Source organism: Actinia tenebrosa, unplaced genomic scaffold (genome assembly GCF_029948245.1).
Source record: "Actinia tenebrosa isolate PJP-AT-01 unplaced genomic scaffold, QUT_ActTen_1.0 PGA_scaffold1__47_contigs__length_23844297, whole genome shotgun sequence".
NCBI classification, from domain to species: domain Eukaryota; kingdom Metazoa; phylum Cnidaria; class Anthozoa; order Actiniaria; family Actiniidae; genus Actinia; species Actinia tenebrosa.
The window spans coordinates 18,290,132-18,309,340 of record NW_028292578.1 but is presented as its reverse complement, the minus strand read 5'-3'; the positions used below and the strand labels follow the sequence as shown (position 1 = coordinate 18,309,340).

The 19,209-nt window shown below is 36.2% G+C and overlaps 5 protein-coding genes and 1 long non-coding RNA gene across 7 annotated transcripts; 2 read left to right on the top strand and 4 right to left on the bottom strand.

Moving 5' to 3' along the window:
- Positions 1-880: 880 nt before the first annotated feature.
- LOC116307217 (small nuclear ribonucleoprotein Sm D3) lies at positions 881-2,044 on the bottom strand. Its single transcript, XM_031717373.2, has 2 exons — positions 1,571-2,044; positions 881-1,139 (listed from the first exon to the last, which is right to left on the bottom strand). Exons 1-2 carry the CDS (start codon positions 1,893-1,895, stop codon positions 1,063-1,065), a joined length of 402 nt encoding a protein of 133 aa, XP_031573233.1. The 5' UTR covers positions 1,896-2,044; the 3' UTR covers positions 881-1,062.
- A 697-nt stretch (positions 2,045-2,741) lies between these two features.
- LOC116307216 (protein GUCD1) lies at positions 2,742-5,841 on the top strand. The gene is made up of 2 exons (XM_031717370.1): positions 2,742-3,223; positions 4,325-5,841. Exons 1-2 carry the CDS (start codon positions 2,874-2,876, stop codon positions 4,695-4,697), a joined length of 723 nt encoding a protein of 240 aa, XP_031573230.1. The 5' UTR covers positions 2,742-2,873; the 3' UTR covers positions 4,698-5,841.
- A 375-nt stretch (positions 5,842-6,216) lies between these two features.
- LOC116307235 (malate synthase-like) lies at positions 6,217-12,853 on the bottom strand. Its single transcript, XM_031717395.2, has 7 exons — positions 12,730-12,853; positions 12,310-12,346; positions 9,656-10,069; positions 8,990-9,259; positions 8,629-8,807; positions 7,353-7,760; positions 6,217-6,699 (listed from the first exon to the last, which is right to left on the bottom strand). The coding sequence occupies exons 2-7, from the start codon at positions 12,323-12,325 to the stop codon at positions 6,403-6,405; spliced, it is 1,584 nt and encodes a 527-aa protein (XP_031573255.2). The 5' UTR covers positions 12,326-12,346; positions 12,730-12,853; the 3' UTR covers positions 6,217-6,402.
- Positions 10,519-11,394, bottom strand: LOC148910018 (uncharacterized). 2 transcript variants are annotated; one of them, XR_016120281.1, is made up of 3 exons: positions 11,240-11,394; positions 11,107-11,143; positions 10,519-10,953 (listed from the first exon to the last, which is right to left on the bottom strand). It is a non-coding gene; the product is annotated as an uncharacterized LOC148910018 (long non-coding RNA). The 2 variants fall into 2 exon arrangements; XR_016120280.1 differs by having other exon boundaries at positions 11,107-11,394.
- A 982-nt stretch (positions 12,854-13,835) lies between the features above and the next one.
- LOC116307227 (uncharacterized) lies at positions 13,836-17,367 on the top strand. Its single transcript, XM_031717385.2, has 3 exons — positions 13,836-14,116; positions 15,187-15,476; positions 15,605-17,367. Exons 1-3 carry the CDS (start codon positions 13,927-13,929, stop codon positions 16,409-16,411), a joined length of 1,287 nt encoding a protein of 428 aa, XP_031573245.1. The 5' UTR covers positions 13,836-13,926; the 3' UTR covers positions 16,412-17,367.
- LOC116307234 (carbohydrate deacetylase-like) lies at positions 17,304-19,126 on the bottom strand. Its single transcript, XM_089033082.1, has 3 exons — positions 18,770-19,126; positions 17,762-18,036; positions 17,304-17,691 (listed from the first exon to the last, which is right to left on the bottom strand). Exons 1-3 carry the CDS (start codon positions 19,103-19,105, stop codon positions 17,382-17,384), a joined length of 921 nt encoding a protein of 306 aa, XP_088889208.1. The 5' UTR covers positions 19,106-19,126; the 3' UTR covers positions 17,304-17,381.
- Positions 19,127-19,209: the final 83 nt, after the last annotated feature.

Below are 19,209 nucleotides of genomic sequence, written 5' to 3'. Positions count from 1 at the left end.
TAGTAATTTAGTGAGAAAGGAATACATTAAATGACAAAAGAAAATGTTCAGCTTCAGTGATCTTCTTTTGTTTTTTAATATAATTCCTATCCCACTAAATCACTGTTCTATTTTCGTATGACGTTCTTGCAAAAAGGGTGTATCTTGCATCATTTTCCGCTATTTTTTGCTGTTCTAGTTTCATGTAAAAATAAAGGGGGAGATAAAGTCTGAGATTAAGAAATAAGCCATTTTTCTTGCATGACTTATTTTTTAAACTGGCGAGTCAACAAAGTTGATTCTAAAATACAGCAATCATGCAACATGTCTATTTTCGCTCACCTGCAATCTTATGCCTTCAAAAACCATTCACTTTTAACATTTCACTGATATTTTCCTAACATTCAAATATTTTTTCTAAACTTTCAATTATAATATAGAATTTGTCCAATAGCCTTAGAACAACTGTCTTCCTTTATTTCATTACACTTAGTCTTTGCCCTTCCCTCCTTTGAAAATGCCCACTTTATTTCGTCCCCCTTCAGAATTTTCATCGTTCATTCTTAGCATATACCCTCCAAGCCAATCTTCCTTCAGTGTCTTATCTCATCATCTCCAGTCATCAGCTCAGTATTAAGATATTTCCAGTCCCCAAGAGGAGGGAAAAAGAACATTTAAAATAGCAGATTCCTGGAGAAGCAATTTTTGCCCAACTATAAAAAAGAAACAAATTCATATTTATATAAACTTATTTATACAGCACACTTTCCTAGGTTGCAATAATCTGTTTTCCTCTTTCATTTTGGTTTAATATGTTTGTTTTTTTTCAAATTATTATAAGTTCTTTTACCCAAGTTTTAGACAAACCATAGTTGATTGAAATTAATGAAATAACTAAATGTAGAAACTTTACAATTTTATTTCAATTTGAATTAGTATTTTACAGAGTAAAAGATAAGACAACATTGACATCATGTAATATTTACAACAAACTCCTCAAAAATCGGTGCAACACCCAACTACTTCTTCCTCGCTTCTAAGTATATGATGCTATCAAATAAAACATGCTGGTTATAGATTGATCTACTTTCTTCGCTGGAAAACATTGCCTCCTCTTCCTGGAGGACCACCTCCTCTGCCACCTCGCCCTCTTGCAGCAGCTGCAATAGAATAATTTAAAAAGTCAGGTACGAAAGACTATGGATCAAAAGACATTTTGACATTATCTTCATTGTAACAGTTTCAGTGTCAGATGGTAGTGCATGTGGTTATCAATCACGTAACCTTCAGTAAGGTGGTTATTTTTATCATCATGTATGAAACTGTTACAATCATGAAGTGCTCAATACTACACAGCAATCAACTCTTTCCCCACCACAACTCCCCCCCAATCCAATTGATTTTTCCAAATTTTCCACTTTAATTGGTCAAATCTTCTCTATGTAACTATAAATTTTGTTTGTCCCTTATTTACTGGAGTCATCATTCTAACATTACCCACTGCATTCAAATCTATGCATACAACTCTCAGACCACATGTTGTATCACACTGCATTGATCAAAACATGATCTTAAGAATCATTTTACATACCTTGTGCTCTTAATATAGCTGATTTTCCTCGTCCTGCCGCTCCAGTACCACTGGATCCTTTTTGTGTCATTTTCTTAAACATGGGCGCATTTTTTAACATATCTGGTAAGATCAGAAATCGAATTTTACTACCGCGAATAAATACTTGCTCCAGTAACGATACTTTTCCATCTCTCGTTGTAACAGTAATGTTCGACAATTGACAGTTCATGTTATCTTCAGCCTCAATAAGTTTGCCTCTGTATACTTCTCCATTGAGAGTTTCTAAAGTTATAACGTGTCCCTCTGCTTCGTGTAAAATCTTGATTGGAACTCCAATAGACATTTCTGCGTATAGTTTGATAACCCTTTCAACGAATAATTACAGTAATAGAAGCATAGATAGTATTCCCGGACGGCGATGGAAAAGATTGTAAAGTCCACACTACTTCAGCGAAACGTTCCCGAAGTCGTTCTGCAAACGTATTCCTTCAAAGCGTCTTACAGAGTAACCAGGCCAGCGTGAAAAACAGCATGCATTCTCGTTCCCAGACCCTACTCATAGGTCTGGGAACAAGAAAGAGAAGTTAGAAAAATGCGACTTCTTTTGTGTGTTTTTGTTATATTAGTGGCAAAACCTTTTTTTTTTAATCCAGTATATTATTCTAAGTCGTATCGTTTAAAACAGGAGGAAATGTATAGAGGAATGACGATCTTTATTGAGGAAATTACAAATAAAGCAAACTCTCATATTATTATCCTTCTATCTTTACATTATCTAGTAGAATGTCGTTTGCAAAATACAAAAAATATTCAAGTTTACTCGATTTGTATTTACTTTTTTTGTCTGTTGCGTTTTTCTAAAATGGGTTCCCTGTGCTAATTTGGTCTGTGGATCGGCCATTGGCCGTCAAACAGGTTTACAACAAGTTTACAACAAGTTTAAAACAGGTTTTATCCCTCCTTTCGAGTCTATCAAGTAATGTTATAAGAATTAAATTTTAGATCAAAATTTTATTTTATTTTTATTATTTATATTTCATAACGAAAATTTATCCTATTTAATTTTTGTTACAAGAATTTTTCATTCTTATGCGTCATTTTTAGTGAGATGTTTAATTTTGGTTTCGATTACTTCATAAATCCGAAAATAGAGGCATTTTGACGTCCCGGAATTTTGATTGATTACCAGATTCTTCATAAACCTCAAACTAATGAACCGAACCCGAAAGCTTAGGTCTGCACTTCTTGTACTTCGTGTACGTACTAGTATTTCGAGTATTTTCGCCCTTGTTTAAGAGATAGGATTCCTTCTTTCCTCTGAATGTTACGGCTTCAGACAAACATTCCTCATGTGCGACAAAAATATAACTGGGATTGTGGACTAGCCTGTGTTCAAATGGTCCTAAAAAGGCTTTTCCCCGATTCGTTTAGCGATGCGGATTTCGAAGTTGTTTGCGAACAACAAGGATTTGGTACAAGCGTTTGGACCATCGATATTGCTAATATTTTGACTTATTACAAGGCGGATTACATATTTTATACCGAAACTCTTGGAGTAGATTTGGGATATCAGGACAATCCTTTCTATCAGGATACATTTGACATGGACGAAGTTCGGGTTAATCGTCTGTTTTCCAGTGCGACAGACCTTGATATCAAAGTTGAAAAAAGGTGAACCATTAATTTAGTTAGCTCGTATATCGTTAAGTTTGTGTGCGTGATGTCCTACACGTATTTGCATGGTGGTCGTAAAACATGGCCAAGACAAAAAGGAATGTAGGATTTTGGATCAGGACAACTGCAATCCATTGCCCTACTCATTCCTATTGCTACTTTGGTGCTCATGCACTTTTTTATTATCTTTTCCAATTTTTTCCATCATGTTGTTTTTATTCATATTTAAATATTCGCTGAAGGCAAAATGATTATCTGTGAAATACTACCATTTTTGTTCAAGCATATCGTTTGTTTATGTTCGAAATGCTTGAATAAGAATGTCGCTATTTACTGAGCCATGAGTCTTCAACCGGCGATGTCAACTGGAGAGGTTAAATATCACCAAAATCACTGAGCCTGAGGGGAATAATAATTGTTTTAGTATAATTTTAGACTTGAATATCAGAGTAAAGATGAAATTAATGATTTAAAAAATAGAATGTTTCGGCATTATCTCCACTCTGGCAAACTTTGGGAATAAACCTCATGAAGAACACTAGAGCAGTGATTTAATTGTCTCAGATTCACTGGTTGCTTGACCAATCACAATGCGATAAATTCTATATTCAAGTTTAAAATTATACTAAAATCATCCAACCACTTAAATCTTAAATATTAAAAAAAAACATGATAGAGTGCAAACAATATAACTGTGAAACTTTAGTAATACTAAATAGCACAATTTCATGCAAATTCCATTGTTTTCTATTGTTTAATTAGCACTATTTCGTACTATTTAGTAATTAGTGTTTCACGGATTGTTTGCACTCTACTTTGAAAATTTTATTAAAATTGTAACCTTATTGAAATTGCCAATTGCTTTAGTCAAATCCAACTAATCAGTCAAATATGTAGATGCAAACAAGTCTTAAATTAAAGTCAAATTTGATGCTTTGTTTTTTAATAATTTTTAATAATTAATATTTTTTACCACAGCTTTTCACTACTAGAATCTGGTTCATAGTCTAATAGTAGCTCATCCAATCAGAATGCAGCATTGACGATAGCCCAATAGTTGTATTTGACTAATAAGAATTCTTTGATTCGTATTTGCAGAACTATTACTCTTGATGAAATTTGTGTGCATCTGAACAAGGGATGTGTCGCAATTGTACTTATTAACAATTTGTCCCTTAATTGCAACTGGTGTGGACGGTCTCTTAATCAATTGAGATACTTAATGCATCGATACTGTGGGAGTTGCAATGAATACGATAGATACATGGGACATTATATTGTCATCTGTGGATATGACTTGGAAAAGAAATGCTTCTATTACAAGAATCCATCATATAATATTGAGCTTTGCTGTGTGTCCTTCAGATCATTTGAACAGGCTTGGCATTGCTTTGGTACTGATAGTGACATATTATTTGTAAATACCGAGAATGCCACAGACCATGAAGCTTATGAGGAACACAATGGCTAGCTGCATGATTAGTTGCATATGGATACTAGATGTGGTGCAACATACTTTTTTCCAGTCATACAAAATCTTCTCTGGTTGTGAATATTTTCTTTATTTTTACATTCTTTTCTTATCATCAACCCCATCAGTTGGTCATAATCAGCTCTTAGCTGTTGTTAAAATTGCTTCTGCTACTCCCCTTATATTTTAGTTACCAGCTCAATGAGTTCGATAATTTATGGTAAGCGGAACATTTTTTTAAAGATTTGGAGTGGAAATATTTTCCTTTTCTAAGTTGTTACTGACCTATGAATACAAAAACATTAATTCTTGAAAACTTTGTAGTTTGCTTGGAAGAAGAGTATTTAAACTTAGTTTCCTTGATTCTATATGGAAACTGTTGCTGTGGTGATTGGCTCACTATTGTTTGAGTCACAACCATGAATTATTAAGGTTGTAGCTGTTTATACAGTAAGATTAGTAATGAAGTTAGACTGCTTTGCATAAGTCATATTTCATAGTGCAACTCAATCTAGATCTTGTTTCAATAATTATTGTTGGAGCATTCAAGGGCCCAACTCTACGTAGAGTACTGGTTGATCATGATGTGCTTAACCAAGCCTATTATTGTTTCACACTTATTTAGATATACACCTATTCCAAAAAAACATTGACTGGAGATTTAAAATCTGACAATTTGCCAGTGCAGGTCATCACTTTTCTTCATATTCTTCGTAGACTCAACTAGCTTTATTATAAAATATAATCTATTACAAGAGTTGAGTAACGACTAAATATTCCCAAAAGTACACTTTAGATCAGGAAATGATATGTATGTTGGGCCTTAAACTCATGGCAACCATGTTAATTTTCCTGAGAATAAAACCTTTGTTCAACTTGCATATTTTTCTCTCAAGAACTTGAATGCAAAGCTATGCGTGGAGCAATCAATTGTTCAAGTCAACATGACTGCCACATAAGAACCATTCCTGAAAGGTTATAAAATTTTAAATAATATATAATTTTAATACGTATTAATAAATATTTATATGATGATATATATTAATAGCTTACCATATTCATAGAACAAATGCAGCAATGGCTGCAATTTAGTCATTTTCTTGTAAAAACTATTTCAGGACAAATAAAGATCTTTAAAACTGTTTTTAGTATTAAGATTGCTAAGAATTTCATAAAGTTTGTGCACAGTTTTTCTTTACTATTTAATGTATCAAGATAACAATAATTATTGCCTTGGGAGCCAATCAAAAGTTAATGAGGCAATGTAGTGGTGTTGGCCTCATTAACTTTTCTCATTAGTATGGACAGGATACGAATATATTTTGGCATAGGATCCCCCCTCCCCTTCCATATGAGTGGAGCCTGTACTTAGGGTCCAATATTGCAATACATGCCTATTGGTTGCCGGTACATACCCTATGCATTTTTCTCATTTCATAACTTTATTTCAGTGTCTCCTTTCAAGTCTAAACTAGGCTTGATTCTTTCACCCTCAAGAATAAAATGAATGCATCTCAGATTCAACCACTTTTGAAATTTTTATTTATTGAAGCTGTCATACCAGTAAACAAACAGCAGTGTTATCCTTAACCTTTATTGTACAAATTCACTGTGACAACCACAAAACAAATTTGTTATTAACAAAAAGCTTATAGTTCATTAATTTTTATCATCAAGGCCTATCTTCAACGACAGTACAATGTCATCAAAGTTTTGCTGATGGATTGCACAGGAGATCATACGCTGGGATGGTCAAAAATTCCTCCATGACATCACTTAGCACCATCTTCTCTAAAAGTTGTGCGGCTTGTGCAAGACGGCCTTTAGAGGGGCCACCAAGCTTGTTCAACTCTTCTCCAAGAAGAACTTTGAAAAGATCAGAAGAAAGTTGTTTGTCATCAATGAAACACCCATGTTTACGCCATTGCCATAGTTGTGCACGAGAGATTTCTGAAGTAGCAGCATCTTCCATCAAATTGTTTATGGCAACTGCTCCAACACCCTGTATAAAATTTAAAAGAATAATCTTTTAAAATTGGTTATCAACCTAAAAATAAGTTATTCCCCTTCTCCCACTTTTAAAAAGAAATTTTTATTATAATGATATGACCCAGACGAATGGTTTTTTGCTCCTCTACATTGCATAATGAGTAAAATAGAGTGAATTCAAAGGGACCTAGGGCTTAAAGATTGTTTTCATGGCAAGCAGCTGAGAGGATCTCTGGCACCAAGGAGTAGCATGGGTAGTGTGCACACCTAATGCCATCTCTCACCAATTCAACCCAGGCTCCATATGTAAGTTGTTTGTTAGTTTTCTCCTACAGGTGCTTCTAGGGGTTTTCTCAGGGTTTTCCTCCCTCCTCAAAAATCAACTTCTAAATTCTAATTTCATCTTTGTTGGGGTTTCACCTTGTATTGTTTGAGAATGACTCAGTTGTGATCGTCCCACCCTGTGATACACAGCCAAAGCTTAATAGGTAGGTGTGGGGTAAGTGCACTTACATCTCACCACTAGGGTCTCTGTTATATTCCATGACTTAAAATTATGTGAGTAAAGTTTGTTGGGTCTCCCACCCTTCATTCAAGGTTTTTAAATAAATTTTTAGGGTACTAATAACCTCCCCCATAGTAAAACAAATGTTAAATAACACTTACCAAAAGCCAGCTGTTGAGGTATTGTAGAGCTACTGAAATATTAACACGTGCCCCCTCTTCTGTTATCTTTCCTCCTGGAACGTTAATAGTGACCAGGTCCTCCACTTTAACTTTGACGTCTTCACGCAGCCGGTGCTTTTGATGGCAGGAACCCTGCATTCCTTTCATAAAAATGTCCTTTGCTACTTTGACCAAATCTGGATGTGCCACCCAAGTGCCATCAAAACCATCAGCAACCTCGCGTTCCTTGTCCTGGGTGATTTTCTCTATCGCAATTTTGTTAATTTCTTCATTTTTTCGGCTGGGTATGAATGCAGACATTCCTCCCATTGCATGGGCACCATGTAAGTGGCAGATTCTGACAAGACGTTCGGTGTAGGCACGCATGAAGGGTACTGTCATGGAGACCTTTGAAAATACAATGAAAGTTAGACTGAAGCATATGTATAGTGGTGAGGATTTCAGCTAGGTTTATAGAAGCATGACATGTGACAGAGTGCTTCTCAACACTTCTCAAGTGTTCTGCCCCAAATGCTATATAACACTGCACACAGCACATGCACAGTAGCTAAGTTTTTTTTAAATTTTCCTTTTACTAATAATTAAAATAATCCTTCTTTTGAACATGATTGATGAATGGCAAATTAAAAAGAAAACACACATACTAGTATATGCTGTATGCTCTCATAGAAGCACATGCCCCAACTATTTCTCCAGAAAGCAAGACTATATTTTGAGAGAGATTTAAAGTGCACATGAACCCTTCGACAATACTTTCAGTACTGATTCTACACGAAGTAAATAGTTGAATGGTCAAATATTTCTTGATTTGAGTGATGCGTTTCTAAGTTATGAAGGTTTATACTTCCAATATGCTAATGAGTGTGACGTCTATTAAGGCTTAATCAAATATACAAAATCGAACTGGTTCATAGAAACAGTATTTAAAAAGCATCATTATTTTACTCATGGTTTACATGAAAGCTATTTACAATTTTTATTTTCAAAATGGCCAGCATTTAGTATTACTAGTTACAACAAAAACACTCAAATACCTTACCTGACGTCATCATCATTAACATATTGGAAGTATAAACCTTCATAACTTAAAGACGCATCACTCAAATCAAGAAATATTTTACCAATCAACTATTTACTTTATGCAGAATCAGTACTGAAAGTATTGTCGAAGGGTTCATGTGCACTTTAAAGAATGAAGGAGATGTAAATAAAAATTGAATTAGTCAAAGTTGTAATGAATCTGTTGTAATAATACCTGTTTCCTGTCGGGTAATACAGCTTCTGATTTCATCTGAAGTCTCTTGATGATACTAAAGATATAATCCCATCGGCCAGCATTAAGGCCGCAACAGTGTTCCCGAATCTCATACATCATTTCCTCCATGTTCACAGCAGCCATTAAGGTTTCTATCATTACTGTAGCACGAATTGTGCCTATAAAAATAAACAAGGCTACGTAAATACTCAAATATTTCTTCATGTAGGTGAGCCTAAAACCTAACCTCAATCCTCGCTAACAAACTACAAGCTTAGCTAGTTGAGGAAAGTTTCAATTAGAAATTATCCAAGAATTATTAGACCAAAAAGAGCATTAGAAGTATTTGAACCACTTTTACCTTGAGGTACTCTTAAGTAGTCCTGTGATGCCTTAAACACATCATTCCACAATCTTGTCTCCAGATGTGTTTCCATTTTAGGAAGATAGAAGTATGGTGCTGTGTCTTGAGCAAGTCGGATTGCCAGATTATGGAAGAAGTATAGCCCAAAGTCCACTAGAGCACCAGCTACTGGCTCTCCATCGCAGATAATGTGACGTTCCTCTAGATGCCAACCACGGGTCCTGACAACTAAGGTTGCTGTTTTGTCTTTGAGCTTGCGAAAAGTTCCTAAAAAAATAATCGAATAGTCATATTGTCAGCAATCTCATTTATTGTTTTATGTGGGTAATCAGAACAAAAATATTGAAACTTGTCCAGTCTTTATTACTCTCTTTTCCCCCTCGACTCTCATCATGGTAGTTGTGATTGTCTGTGTGTATCAATGGGCAGGGAATGGAGTTGGGTGAATTTACACTCAGGTCTAAACTTGAAAAGTATAAAAGACAAATGCTTGACCTAACTCTCCACATTGGGGTTTGGAAATGAGCTAATAATTTTTCAATGTAGAAAACCACATTATTTTCAAAAATAGAAACGCTCTTGAAATTGTATATAGGTATGATGAAAGGATTTGCCAGGTACATGCTGTACTGAACTTTTTCGGTCAAAAAGGTGCTAACTTACCATCTGGGTTCTCAAAAGTAATTGTCTTCTTGTTTGCTGCAAGTAAATTTAACTGCCCTTCCATGATGTTCTTCCATGTTGGTGAAAGTGAATCTTCAAAGTCTGCCATAAATACATCAGCTCCACTGTTCAGAGCATTAATGACCATTTTACAGTCAGTTGGACCAGTGATTTCTACATGTCGCATTTGAAGATCATGCGGAACTGAAGCAACCTTCCAGTTATTGTCATGGTTTTCCTCAGGGTAGCAAATATTCTTCCCAGAATTGATGACTTGTTGGATCTCCATACGCTTCTGGAGGACTTGTTTCCTGACATAGTTGAAGCGGCGGTGAAGGTCGGCAAGAAATTCCAAAGCTTCATATGTGAGGATCTGCAGGTACTCTTGTTTAATCTCTCCAACCACCTCTACACCTGTGATCCAAAGAGTCAGTTAATTTTTTTTGAGGGGGGAGGGTGTAGGGAAATATACCAAGTTGAGGCTTCAACTTTTCAAGCAGGCTCCCTCAACCTAAAAAGAATTTCCTTTCCCCAGCTAAAAGAAAGCCAATCTTAAAAATCTGGACAAGGTTGTTGTTTTTTCATTGCTGCTATTTTGTACTGTTTAGGGACCATTCATTATTTATGCCAGGGAGGGGGCTGGCAATATTTTGAAATAATAAAAAAAAAAATTCCCAGCCCCAATATAGTGTAATGAAAAAAGCTCGTGACCCCTACAGAGGTTATTGGAAATCTACATAGCCCCCCTCCTTCCCTTAAATATTAAATATTAACTACAGTACAAGTTTTCATCAACATTCTTCTATTTAAATAGCTCAATCAACAGTTCTTTTAAATAACAAATGAAATGAATTGATTTAGTAACAAATAAAACTCCTTTCTCTTCTCCAAGATCCTCCTCTTCCTCAAGCTCCTCCTTCTTCTTCCTCAAGCTCATCCTCCTCTTCCTCAAGCTCCTCCTTGTCTTCCTCAAGCTCATCTTCTTCTTCCTCCTCTTCTTCTTTTGACTCTTTTTCTTTGTCTATCAAAGCCCACTCAGTAAGCTTAACCATAACACACTTCCTTGCATCAGCATGCCAATTATAATTTTCAAGTAACTTAGTTAATGCTTTTTGGTGTCTATCTCTTCTTAATGTCTCTAATTGTTCAATCTGCAGCATATCCTTTGTGATGCAGTCATCTAACTTGTCTAATGAATTCGCTTTAATAAGTTTTGACTTCAAAAATAATATGGAGTTTTCTAGCCGCTTTGCCTTTCTTCTTTCTGCTTTTTTCTTGTTCTGCTTAATTTTCTTTGCCTGTTTGAAGAAGAGGGGTTATTTTTCAACCAAGCTTTTTTAAAAGAATATTCTTCAAAGAGTAATGAGCAGAAAAAGGAAGTACCAGGTGCTGCGTACATTAAGAAAATAATTGATTTTCGCGACAAACATTACCAGCAAGGTGAACTCTACCTTGAGTTTCTCAAAGGTGACTGTTCAAAAACTTCTTCTGATGGAGAACCATGTAAAGAATGCAAGGAAAGAGAATGGATTAGTCCTACAATGCGTCGCATTCCTAGACCAGTGCCAGACACATCCAAATTACCTACGTTTCACTACAAAGATGTGTTCGACTCTTATGGTAATAACGATCATGATGATGAATCTTGCCCTCCAGATGACTGGCAACCTAGGCACAACATCAAAGCAGCATTCAAGGATGGCACATTAAAACTTGGTGACGAAGAAGCAATATCGCTGTTTTCTAGCAAATATATTGTGGAAAAGCAATTAGTAGAGGATTATTTACTTCATCTAGCTACTTTAGCAAGAACAAAGAATATCCGAGAAAATGACAGGAAAGAGCAGCGTCAGAAGAGGGAGCAGAAGCATTTTGAGGAATATGATTGGGACGTTCTTGTTAAGACTGGGGCAATCCAAAAATTAAAAGTCAAAGAGCTAGAAAAATATTTAAAGCACTTTAATCTCTCACTTAGAGGGAAAAAACCCGATAAAGTTCAAAGGGTTTTAGCACACGTCTGCAGTGCCGGAGGAGTAGGACTAGACAATCACACTGGTACTCTGCCTGAGAAAGATCCCAAAGACGCTGAATCATCAAGAAGCAGTAGTGAAGAGAGTGACAGTGATGAGGATGACCTTGTGATTGCATATCAAAGTAGTGAGGACTCTATAGAAAGCAATAGCAACGATGAGGAAGGCTTTCAGCAAGTTATCGACGTTATTCCACGTCGATCTAGACGAAATATTCGGCCGTCGCAATCAAGATACAATGAACAATTTTTATATTTCTAACCATTCTATGCCGGCATACGAACAGTCAGAAGTATTTAAGACTGAGCTTATACTATTGATTTATGATTTACTACTGATTAAAAATTGTATTTATGTGTACTTAGTATAAGCTAATATAGTTAAGATTTCTACTAAAGAAAGTGATTGTTTCCTTTTACTAAACTTTTTTATTAATATTATGCTGACAACAAAAACTAGATGACCCCTCAAATTTGCTGCCATATTTCTGCTGACCCCCCTCTTGAGTCCTCTGAATTTATCGTGACCCCCTCCCAATTCTTGCCAGCCCCCTCCCTGGCATAAATAATGAATGGTCCCTTAGCTAGTGTTTCACGGATATATAAAATGCACTCTAATACTGACCTTTAGGGAAGTTCATTTTGACTCTTGACCTGGCGGGCTATTAAAAATAATTATACTAAATTAAGCTTTGTGGTATACATGGCTGACAATTTACGCTTACATGTAAAGCTAGCTATGATCAAATTACTTACAACATCTATCTAACGCTTTAGCTTTTAAGCTACACAATATAGGCAAATCTAATCTCATTAAGTAACAGCGAGAGGCCTGCTGCTTCACTGTTTTTATCTTTTTATTACGATATTACTTTAATTGAATAGACTTGTTCTCGTTGCGTGCAGATCTGACAGCCCGGCAGACTGACCGCATGCCGTCTAAAGGGGAGCATGCAAGATCTTACAATCAAATTCAATGTCCTCTTTGCAGTTGAGAGAAAAAGACTGAAATAATATGACAAAAGATACAGTGAGTTGACTTTACCTGTATTAATGACACGTAGAGTTGATCCACGTACAACGGACGCAAATAATGTTGTCCTATAATAGTAGTTCGTTCCTTTATGAGGGAACCTCGTTGTCGTGTGATCCAGACCAAAGTCCAAGAATATGTCTTTCATGGGGGAGTGTAAGGGGGTTGGGGATTGTAAGGGGGTGGGGGAGTGTAAGGGGGTGGGGGGAGGGCTGCATTTTTTGGGGGGGAGGGGTGGCTGAGGATGACGGCCCGACATCAGTAAAATTCTTTTTTGAACATCAATATAGAGAGTATAAATATATATTCTATATATACATTCTCTAAATAGAGAGTAGGTCTTTTTGTTTGTTCGTTTTTTTTGTTTTTCTGTGTTAGAGTGATTCCATAAGTCATAGTTTTTGCTCCTTTGTGGGTTGTGGTCGCTCAACTAGCGATATCCAGAATTGACAGTGTGTGAGCGACCGTCCTTGACCTTTTCACTACTCTCAACAAAGAAGATACTTGGGACCGAATAAAAAGCGAAAACATTGCGCCAAAAATATGAAGCGGTGTCGAAGAGTGACGTCAGGGCTCAAAGTCCAAATCGAGTACAATGGTTGGTATCCTGAAAAACAACGCGCTTTATTAATATTTGCATCATTAAACCATGGTGGTCTTCTTTTTTAACTCTTAAGGATTCATACAACGACAAAGAGATAGGACGAGATCATATCTTAGCAAAATAATTAAATCAAAAAGCTTCAAAATCCTTGCGTGAACATTGTGATGTTTAAAGTCACGCTAAAAGATATATTTACATACTGTTCGTGACATTTTGCACACACGTACCCGACCACGTATCTTCCCCCCAACACACCCCCAAAGCTTTGACGTCATTTTTACCCTCGAAATACTTCTATTTCTCAATGAAATCGGTAATAAAAATAACTAAAATTGTATGAAATTGCTTAAACTGGTTATTTTGTTTGGCCTATTTTTTTATCATAAAAATGATGTAAAAATTCTTTCTTGGTCGGAAAAATACTGAGGCTTAACCAATCAGATAGCAGTAATTTCTATACGCCAATCAACTGCCTGATGAAGAGTACAAAGTCCATTTGACGCAAAAAGCGTAACTACAACTTCATTCAGATAAAGCGGCATTTGGGAGTCAGATATAGTTAGAAGACAGAGACTTTTCATTATTCTCGAAAGATTTTTTTTTAAATGGCTTCAATTTACAGGAAAAACAATCGATGGGCTGGGGTAATGCGAGATTACACAGAGGAACAAGTAGAAAGGCTTCGCGGTACTTTGAGGATCGAATACACGCTCGCAAAGCGAGGATCTGAAAAGCTCTGGGAGATTCTGACTCGAGGAGGAGATATCTATGTCAATGCTTTGGGAGCGCTCACAGGTTAGAAATATCGTTTTTTCTCCTCTATGAAACTTTATTGTATTGAAAAATCTTTTGAACTGAAGCTTGACATCGGAGCCACGTGAATTTTAAACAAGATCCAAATATGGTACAGTAATGATGAAAAGGTAAATTATACACCGTGAAAAGATGAAAAAACTTTAAGTTTTTTCATCTTTTCACGGTGTATAATTTACCTTTTCATCATTACTGTTTCATTAGAAACACCGACGCAGCTCACACTAGTTTTTAGCTAGTTATATCTTCCAAATATGGTAGATTCTTTGATCCCAAATATGGTAGATTGTCGATTTCTTACAAGGAAAAACCCGCGTCGCCAAGAAAACTTGGATTTGCGCGAAAATCGAACGATGGATCAAAGTCCACGTGCAAACAATCGGGAATGCCGAAAGAAGTAAGATTTCGCTCCATGAGAAGCCTTTTTGAACCTTCTTCAAGACGAGAACGAAAAACGACGCCATCTCATCAGTAACGTGGCAGAATGCTCTTTTTCGATAGCGAAATTCGGGAATTACGCCGTAGTCTGAGTTATAATCATTAAAACGTTAAAGTAAAGATGTTTTTATAAATCACTAGGTATATGAGGTTTTAAAACAGTTTTAAGAGTCTTTTCATCGCCGATAAATGGTAAATTTTGCTTTCTGATGAAATCTAGGGCGGGTATTGCATAATGGACTTTGATCGCGACAAGGTGAAACCAGAATTTTATGCAGCGCAACCCAAGTAAAGCATTTCCCAAAAACACATTTCTAATCTTTCCAATTTACTTATGAAATGATCAGTAAAATAAAAGAACGAAATTATATTTGTTTTCGAAAAAAAAAGCTAAAGAAATTCATGAAGAAATTTCTTTTATTTTGAATATTTGTTTCGGTGGGGAACGAAATAGACAAAGAAATAAGAATTGATAAGATTAAATATTAGGAACAGAAGGTGGAGAAATCTTGGGTTAAAGGATTCATAGAAGAACACCATTTTGTTCTTTACATTAATAGCATTCATATATTATATGGACAAAACTTAAGATACATTACATTTCTACTGAATAGGTGGTCAAGCAACCCAAATGGCAAAAGCTGGTCTGAGAGCCATCTACCTGAGTGGCTGGCAAGTTGCGGCAGATAATAATGATGCAGCACAAACTTACCCTGACCAGAGCCTGTATCCTGCTCAGTCTGCAGCAAAACTGGTCCAGAGGATCAACAACGCCTTCACTCGTGCTGATCAAATATCCCACATGGAAGGGGATCACTCGGTTGATTTCTTTCTCCCAATTGTTGCCGACTGTGAGGCTGGATTTGGAGGCCCTTTAAATGCCTATGAACTCACCAAAGCAATGGTAAGAAAATCCTGATTTCTTTACACTAGAGCTGGGTTGGGTCAATCTTTTGACTATTTTTTTTCTTCCTCCTATCCCCCTCCTTCAACAATAATGACTGGTCCCTTTAAATGTGTTAATTTTGCCAGATTATTGCTGGAGCATCTGGAGTTCACTTTGAAGACCAGCTGGCCTCAGAAAAGAAGTGTGGACACATGGGTGGCAAAGTGCTTGTCCCAACAATGCAGTTCATAAAGACCCTTAATGCTGCTCGTCTTGCATCAGACACCATGGGAGTACCCCTTGTCATTGTCGGCAGAACAGATGCCAATGCTGCTGCTCTGGTAACATCTGACATTGACCCACGTGACAGACCATTCTTGACTGGCGAACGGACCCCAGAAGGGTTCTACCGCTCTAAAGCAGGGCTTGACCAAGCTATTGCCCGTGCATTGTCCTATGCACCTTATTGTGATGTGTTGTGGTGTGAAACTGGAAAGCCAAACTTGAATGAAGCTCGAAGATTTGCTGAGGCCGTCCATGCCCGATTTCCAGGAAAACCACTAGCATACAACTGCTCACCATCATTTAACTGGAAAGCAAACCTATCTGATGAAGAAATTGCTGTGTTCCAGAAAGAACTTGGAAAGATGGGATACAGATTCCAATTTGTTACCCTGGCTGGTTTCCACAGCCTTAACCATGCAATGTTCAAGCTGGCACATGATTATAAAGACAATGGCATGAAAGCATACACCAAGATACAAGAGGATGAGTTTGCTCAGGCCAGTAAAGGATTCACAGCCCACAAGCATCAACGAGAAGTTGGAACAAGCTACTTTGATGCCGTTGCTATGGCATTAAGTGGTGGACGGAGCTCAGTGACAGCAATGAGTGGATCCACAGAAGAAGAACAGTTTGTTCAACGACCCAACTATGTTGCAGCCAAACTTTAGACTAGCATTAAAATCTAAACATTTAATACTTATGATTAAGAAATATTGTTTTGTAGGATATAGTGATAAATAATTGTGTAGTTTGCATGTTTTTCTGGAAAAACATTGTGCCAAATCGCTTTGGAGCAGGAATAGTATATATGCATGAAAAACATTAGAATTTGAAAGGCATGTGGGAATGTTTTAATCGTACTTAGCTGTAGTATTTTCATTTATCATTACTTTACCTGGCGATTTTATATTTGTCTTAGTTTCATTACCAGTCGTCGTAAGTTATTATATAACATTTTAATTATATTTCCCAATGAAATTGTTTTTCCATTAATAAGCAGCATCCTATTCTATTCTCCTTGTTATTTTTAAACATAAATTAAGTTTTAATAACAGTTATTGAAAGAGTATCATATTTTTAAAATATGCAACAATATTTCCTTCTTCTTATTTTATTAACTTGTTACTTTGCTGTTTTATTTATTATCTCTGTAAATTCTCAAAATAATTTTGTACTATGAATAATACACTGTGACGTATACATTGTGGCGTTGATCAACACATATTGCAATTCATTTTGCCTAGTTCTGACGCAACGTCACATGATGTTGGACATTGCAGTAGGCATAACAATTGTAGCTTTCCACAGGAAAATTGAATTCATTAAGCCAGAACTAATTCATGTTTCTGCCTTCTGTCATGGCTGACATCAGGTGATGGTGCAAAGCCTCAATTATTACAGTCAACATGTTTTTATTACTGGAACTGGAAATCCATGAAAGTAATGAAAACATGTCCTGATGAATCTGTGAAAGTGATTGAACTATACAGTGACAACAGGAAATAGATTGGACAGCACACTGATGTAAACCATGGTAAATAATGAAATGTACCCCTAAAATCAATCGAGTTTATTGGTTTTATTCTTGATTGATTGTCTTGCAAATAAAAAATTCATTTTTTGATTCAGAAAAAATATTTATGTTTGGATATTGTTGAATGACTTCAAAATAATACCTTCCCTCTTCAAAAAGTTCTTAAGTTCTTGACTAGTTAGGATTTTCAGCTCATGTTCCCTGTCCTTGGATAAGGCAAACTCATCTGGCCCTTCACCACATCCTCCAGTCCCCTTAATACTTCTGTATCCTGGGTGTACCATAAACTCTATCCATTGTTTCGATAATAAGTGATTTTCCTGATCCTTTACACTGTGTTGTAAAGCATTTTGAATTCGTTCTAATGTCATGTCCTGTCCCATTGTACTAAGTCCAAGGAAATGTCCTGGAAAACTTAAATATGACCAGTAAACATATTAGAACAAGAAAATGATAATGAATTCCTGATGTTTCTTTATCTCACCATATTTTAGCTTCTTTGAATATTTTGCATGCAACCTCCACATCTTGTACGACTGACTGATAGAATGCCTTTCTTTTTGGTTCTATCCAAGTACAGTTATCAACACATTCTGCAGGGTTTCTTGTCATAAATATATTGTTTTCTTTCATAACACTGGCTAATGTCTTGGACACCATTGGCAACACATGGACATGCTGGTGACCATCAATGTGTGTTGGATGAAAACCATTGTTTTGTATGAACCAATCTATTTGGGCTGCTATCTCAGTTTTAATCTGTTCTGAAAGAAACACACTTTGCATCATTGCTGGTTTGTGATCATTTCCAAGAGAGTGAAATTAACAAAAGACATGGTTGCCATGTTGGTTGATGTAACAAAATAAATCATTGACAATTATTTTGTTAAATTCGACCAAGATGCCGGCTATGAGGTCATGTACAAACTTCCAAAACAAAACTATACACAGAATCGAAATATAGTGACCAATTTGAATATCTATTGTTCTGGATTGACTAGCCTTGGTTCACATGGAAACATAAAATATAAAAGTGTTTTCTCTCTCTCGCATATATGAGAGGCTAGTCAGTCCAGAACAATAGATATTCAAATTGGTCACCATATTTCGGTTGGGTGGATAGGCACTCAACTAAAATGTACTAAATGATGTTGTGTCTAGCGGTTGTTAGGAACCTCCAACGTTATACTTCATGGATGCACATGAGAATTATGTGTTGACTGATCCTTTTCTAGTTTCTTATTCTACTAGTGTAGTTATATGTTTGGAATAAATAATTATCAGTGAATGCATAGCCACATTGTTGTAGCAGGATGTCGCCAGCTATTTTGAAGGAAATGAAATAGGACTGCAATCAATGATAGAAAAAAAGCCTTTTATGATTGAAATGTTACAAGCTAGGTCACAATCTTAAATTGGCTGTCCCCCATCCCCTCCCCCTGTCAACAATTTTTTGAATGAGCCACTAATAAATCATTCATATCACATGTACCTCTTCAATGTTAATCTTCCCTGAGCGTAGAGCATCTCTAAATCCCATCTTCCCCTTAAAATATCCTTTGCTGTCAATCAAAGTCTCATGATTCTTTCCTATTGGATGTCCTTCAGTCAAATTGAGGTGTAAACCCATTGGAATATTATGTTCACAGGCAAATCCTATAGCCTCTAATGAACTTGATCCATTAACAAGAAGAGACACACTAGACACAACACCATTGCAAAATGCCTCAACTATTCCTCTATTTCTTTGACTGCAATAGCCAAAATCATCTGCATTGATAATCAAACACGTTCCTTTCTTTCCTAAATCCATTTCATCCAGTTTCATGCTAAATTAAATGATGTGACGTCATCAATTCGAGCCTGCACATCTTCAGCGGCTGGACCATTCGTGTATGCTCTTTATGAAGCTAGTTCCAGGCCTTTTTGTCA

Excerpts from the sequence above, each read along its gene's own strand:
- LOC116307217 (XM_031717373.2), bottom strand. The coding sequence starts at position 1,895 with ATGTCTATTGGAGTTCCAATCAAGATTTTACACGAAGCAGAGGGACAC. Across the intron at positions 1,140-1,570 it reads AGCTATATTAAGAGCACAAG|CTGCTGCAAGAGGGCGAGGT; the intron begins GTATGTAAAATG and ends ATTCTATTGCAG.
- LOC116307235 (XM_031717395.2), bottom strand. Across the intron at positions 8,808-8,989 it reads CTACTTAAGAGTACCTCAAG|GCACAATTCGTGCTACAGTA; the intron begins GTAAAAGTGGTT and ends TTATTTTTATAG. Across the intron at positions 7,761-8,628 it reads TATTACCCGACAGGAAACAG|GTCTCCATGACAGTACCCTT; the intron begins GTATTATTACAA and ends GTATTTTCAAAG.
- LOC116307227 (XM_031717385.2), top strand. The coding sequence starts at position 13,927 with ATGGCTTCAATTTACAGGAAAAACAATCGATGGGCTGGGGTAATGCGA. Across the intron at positions 14,117-15,186 it reads TGCTTTGGGAGCGCTCACAG|GTGGTCAAGCAACCCAAATG; the intron begins GTTAGAAATATC and ends TCTACTGAATAG. Across the intron at positions 15,477-15,604 it reads ATGAACTCACCAAAGCAATG|ATTATTGCTGGAGCATCTGG; the intron begins GTAAGAAAATCC and ends TAATTTTGCCAG.
- LOC116307234 (XM_089033082.1), bottom strand. The coding sequence starts at position 19,105 with ATGAAACTGGATGAAATGGATTTAGGAAAGAAAGGAACGTGTTTGATT. Across the intron at positions 18,037-18,769 it reads GGAAGATTAACATTGAAGAG|ATTAAAACTGAGATAGCAGC; the intron begins GTACATGTGATA and ends CTTTCAGAACAG. Across the intron at positions 17,692-17,761 it reads TTCAAAGAAGCTAAAATATG|TTTTCCAGGACATTTCCTTG; the intron begins GTGAGATAAAGA and ends GTCATATTTAAG.
- LOC116307216 (XM_031717370.1), top strand. The coding sequence starts at position 2,874 with ATGTTACGGCTTCAGACAAACATTCCTCATGTGCGACAAAAATATAAC. Across the intron at positions 3,224-4,324 it reads GATATCAAAGTTGAAAAAAG|AACTATTACTCTTGATGAAA; the intron begins GTGAACCATTAA and ends TCGTATTTGCAG.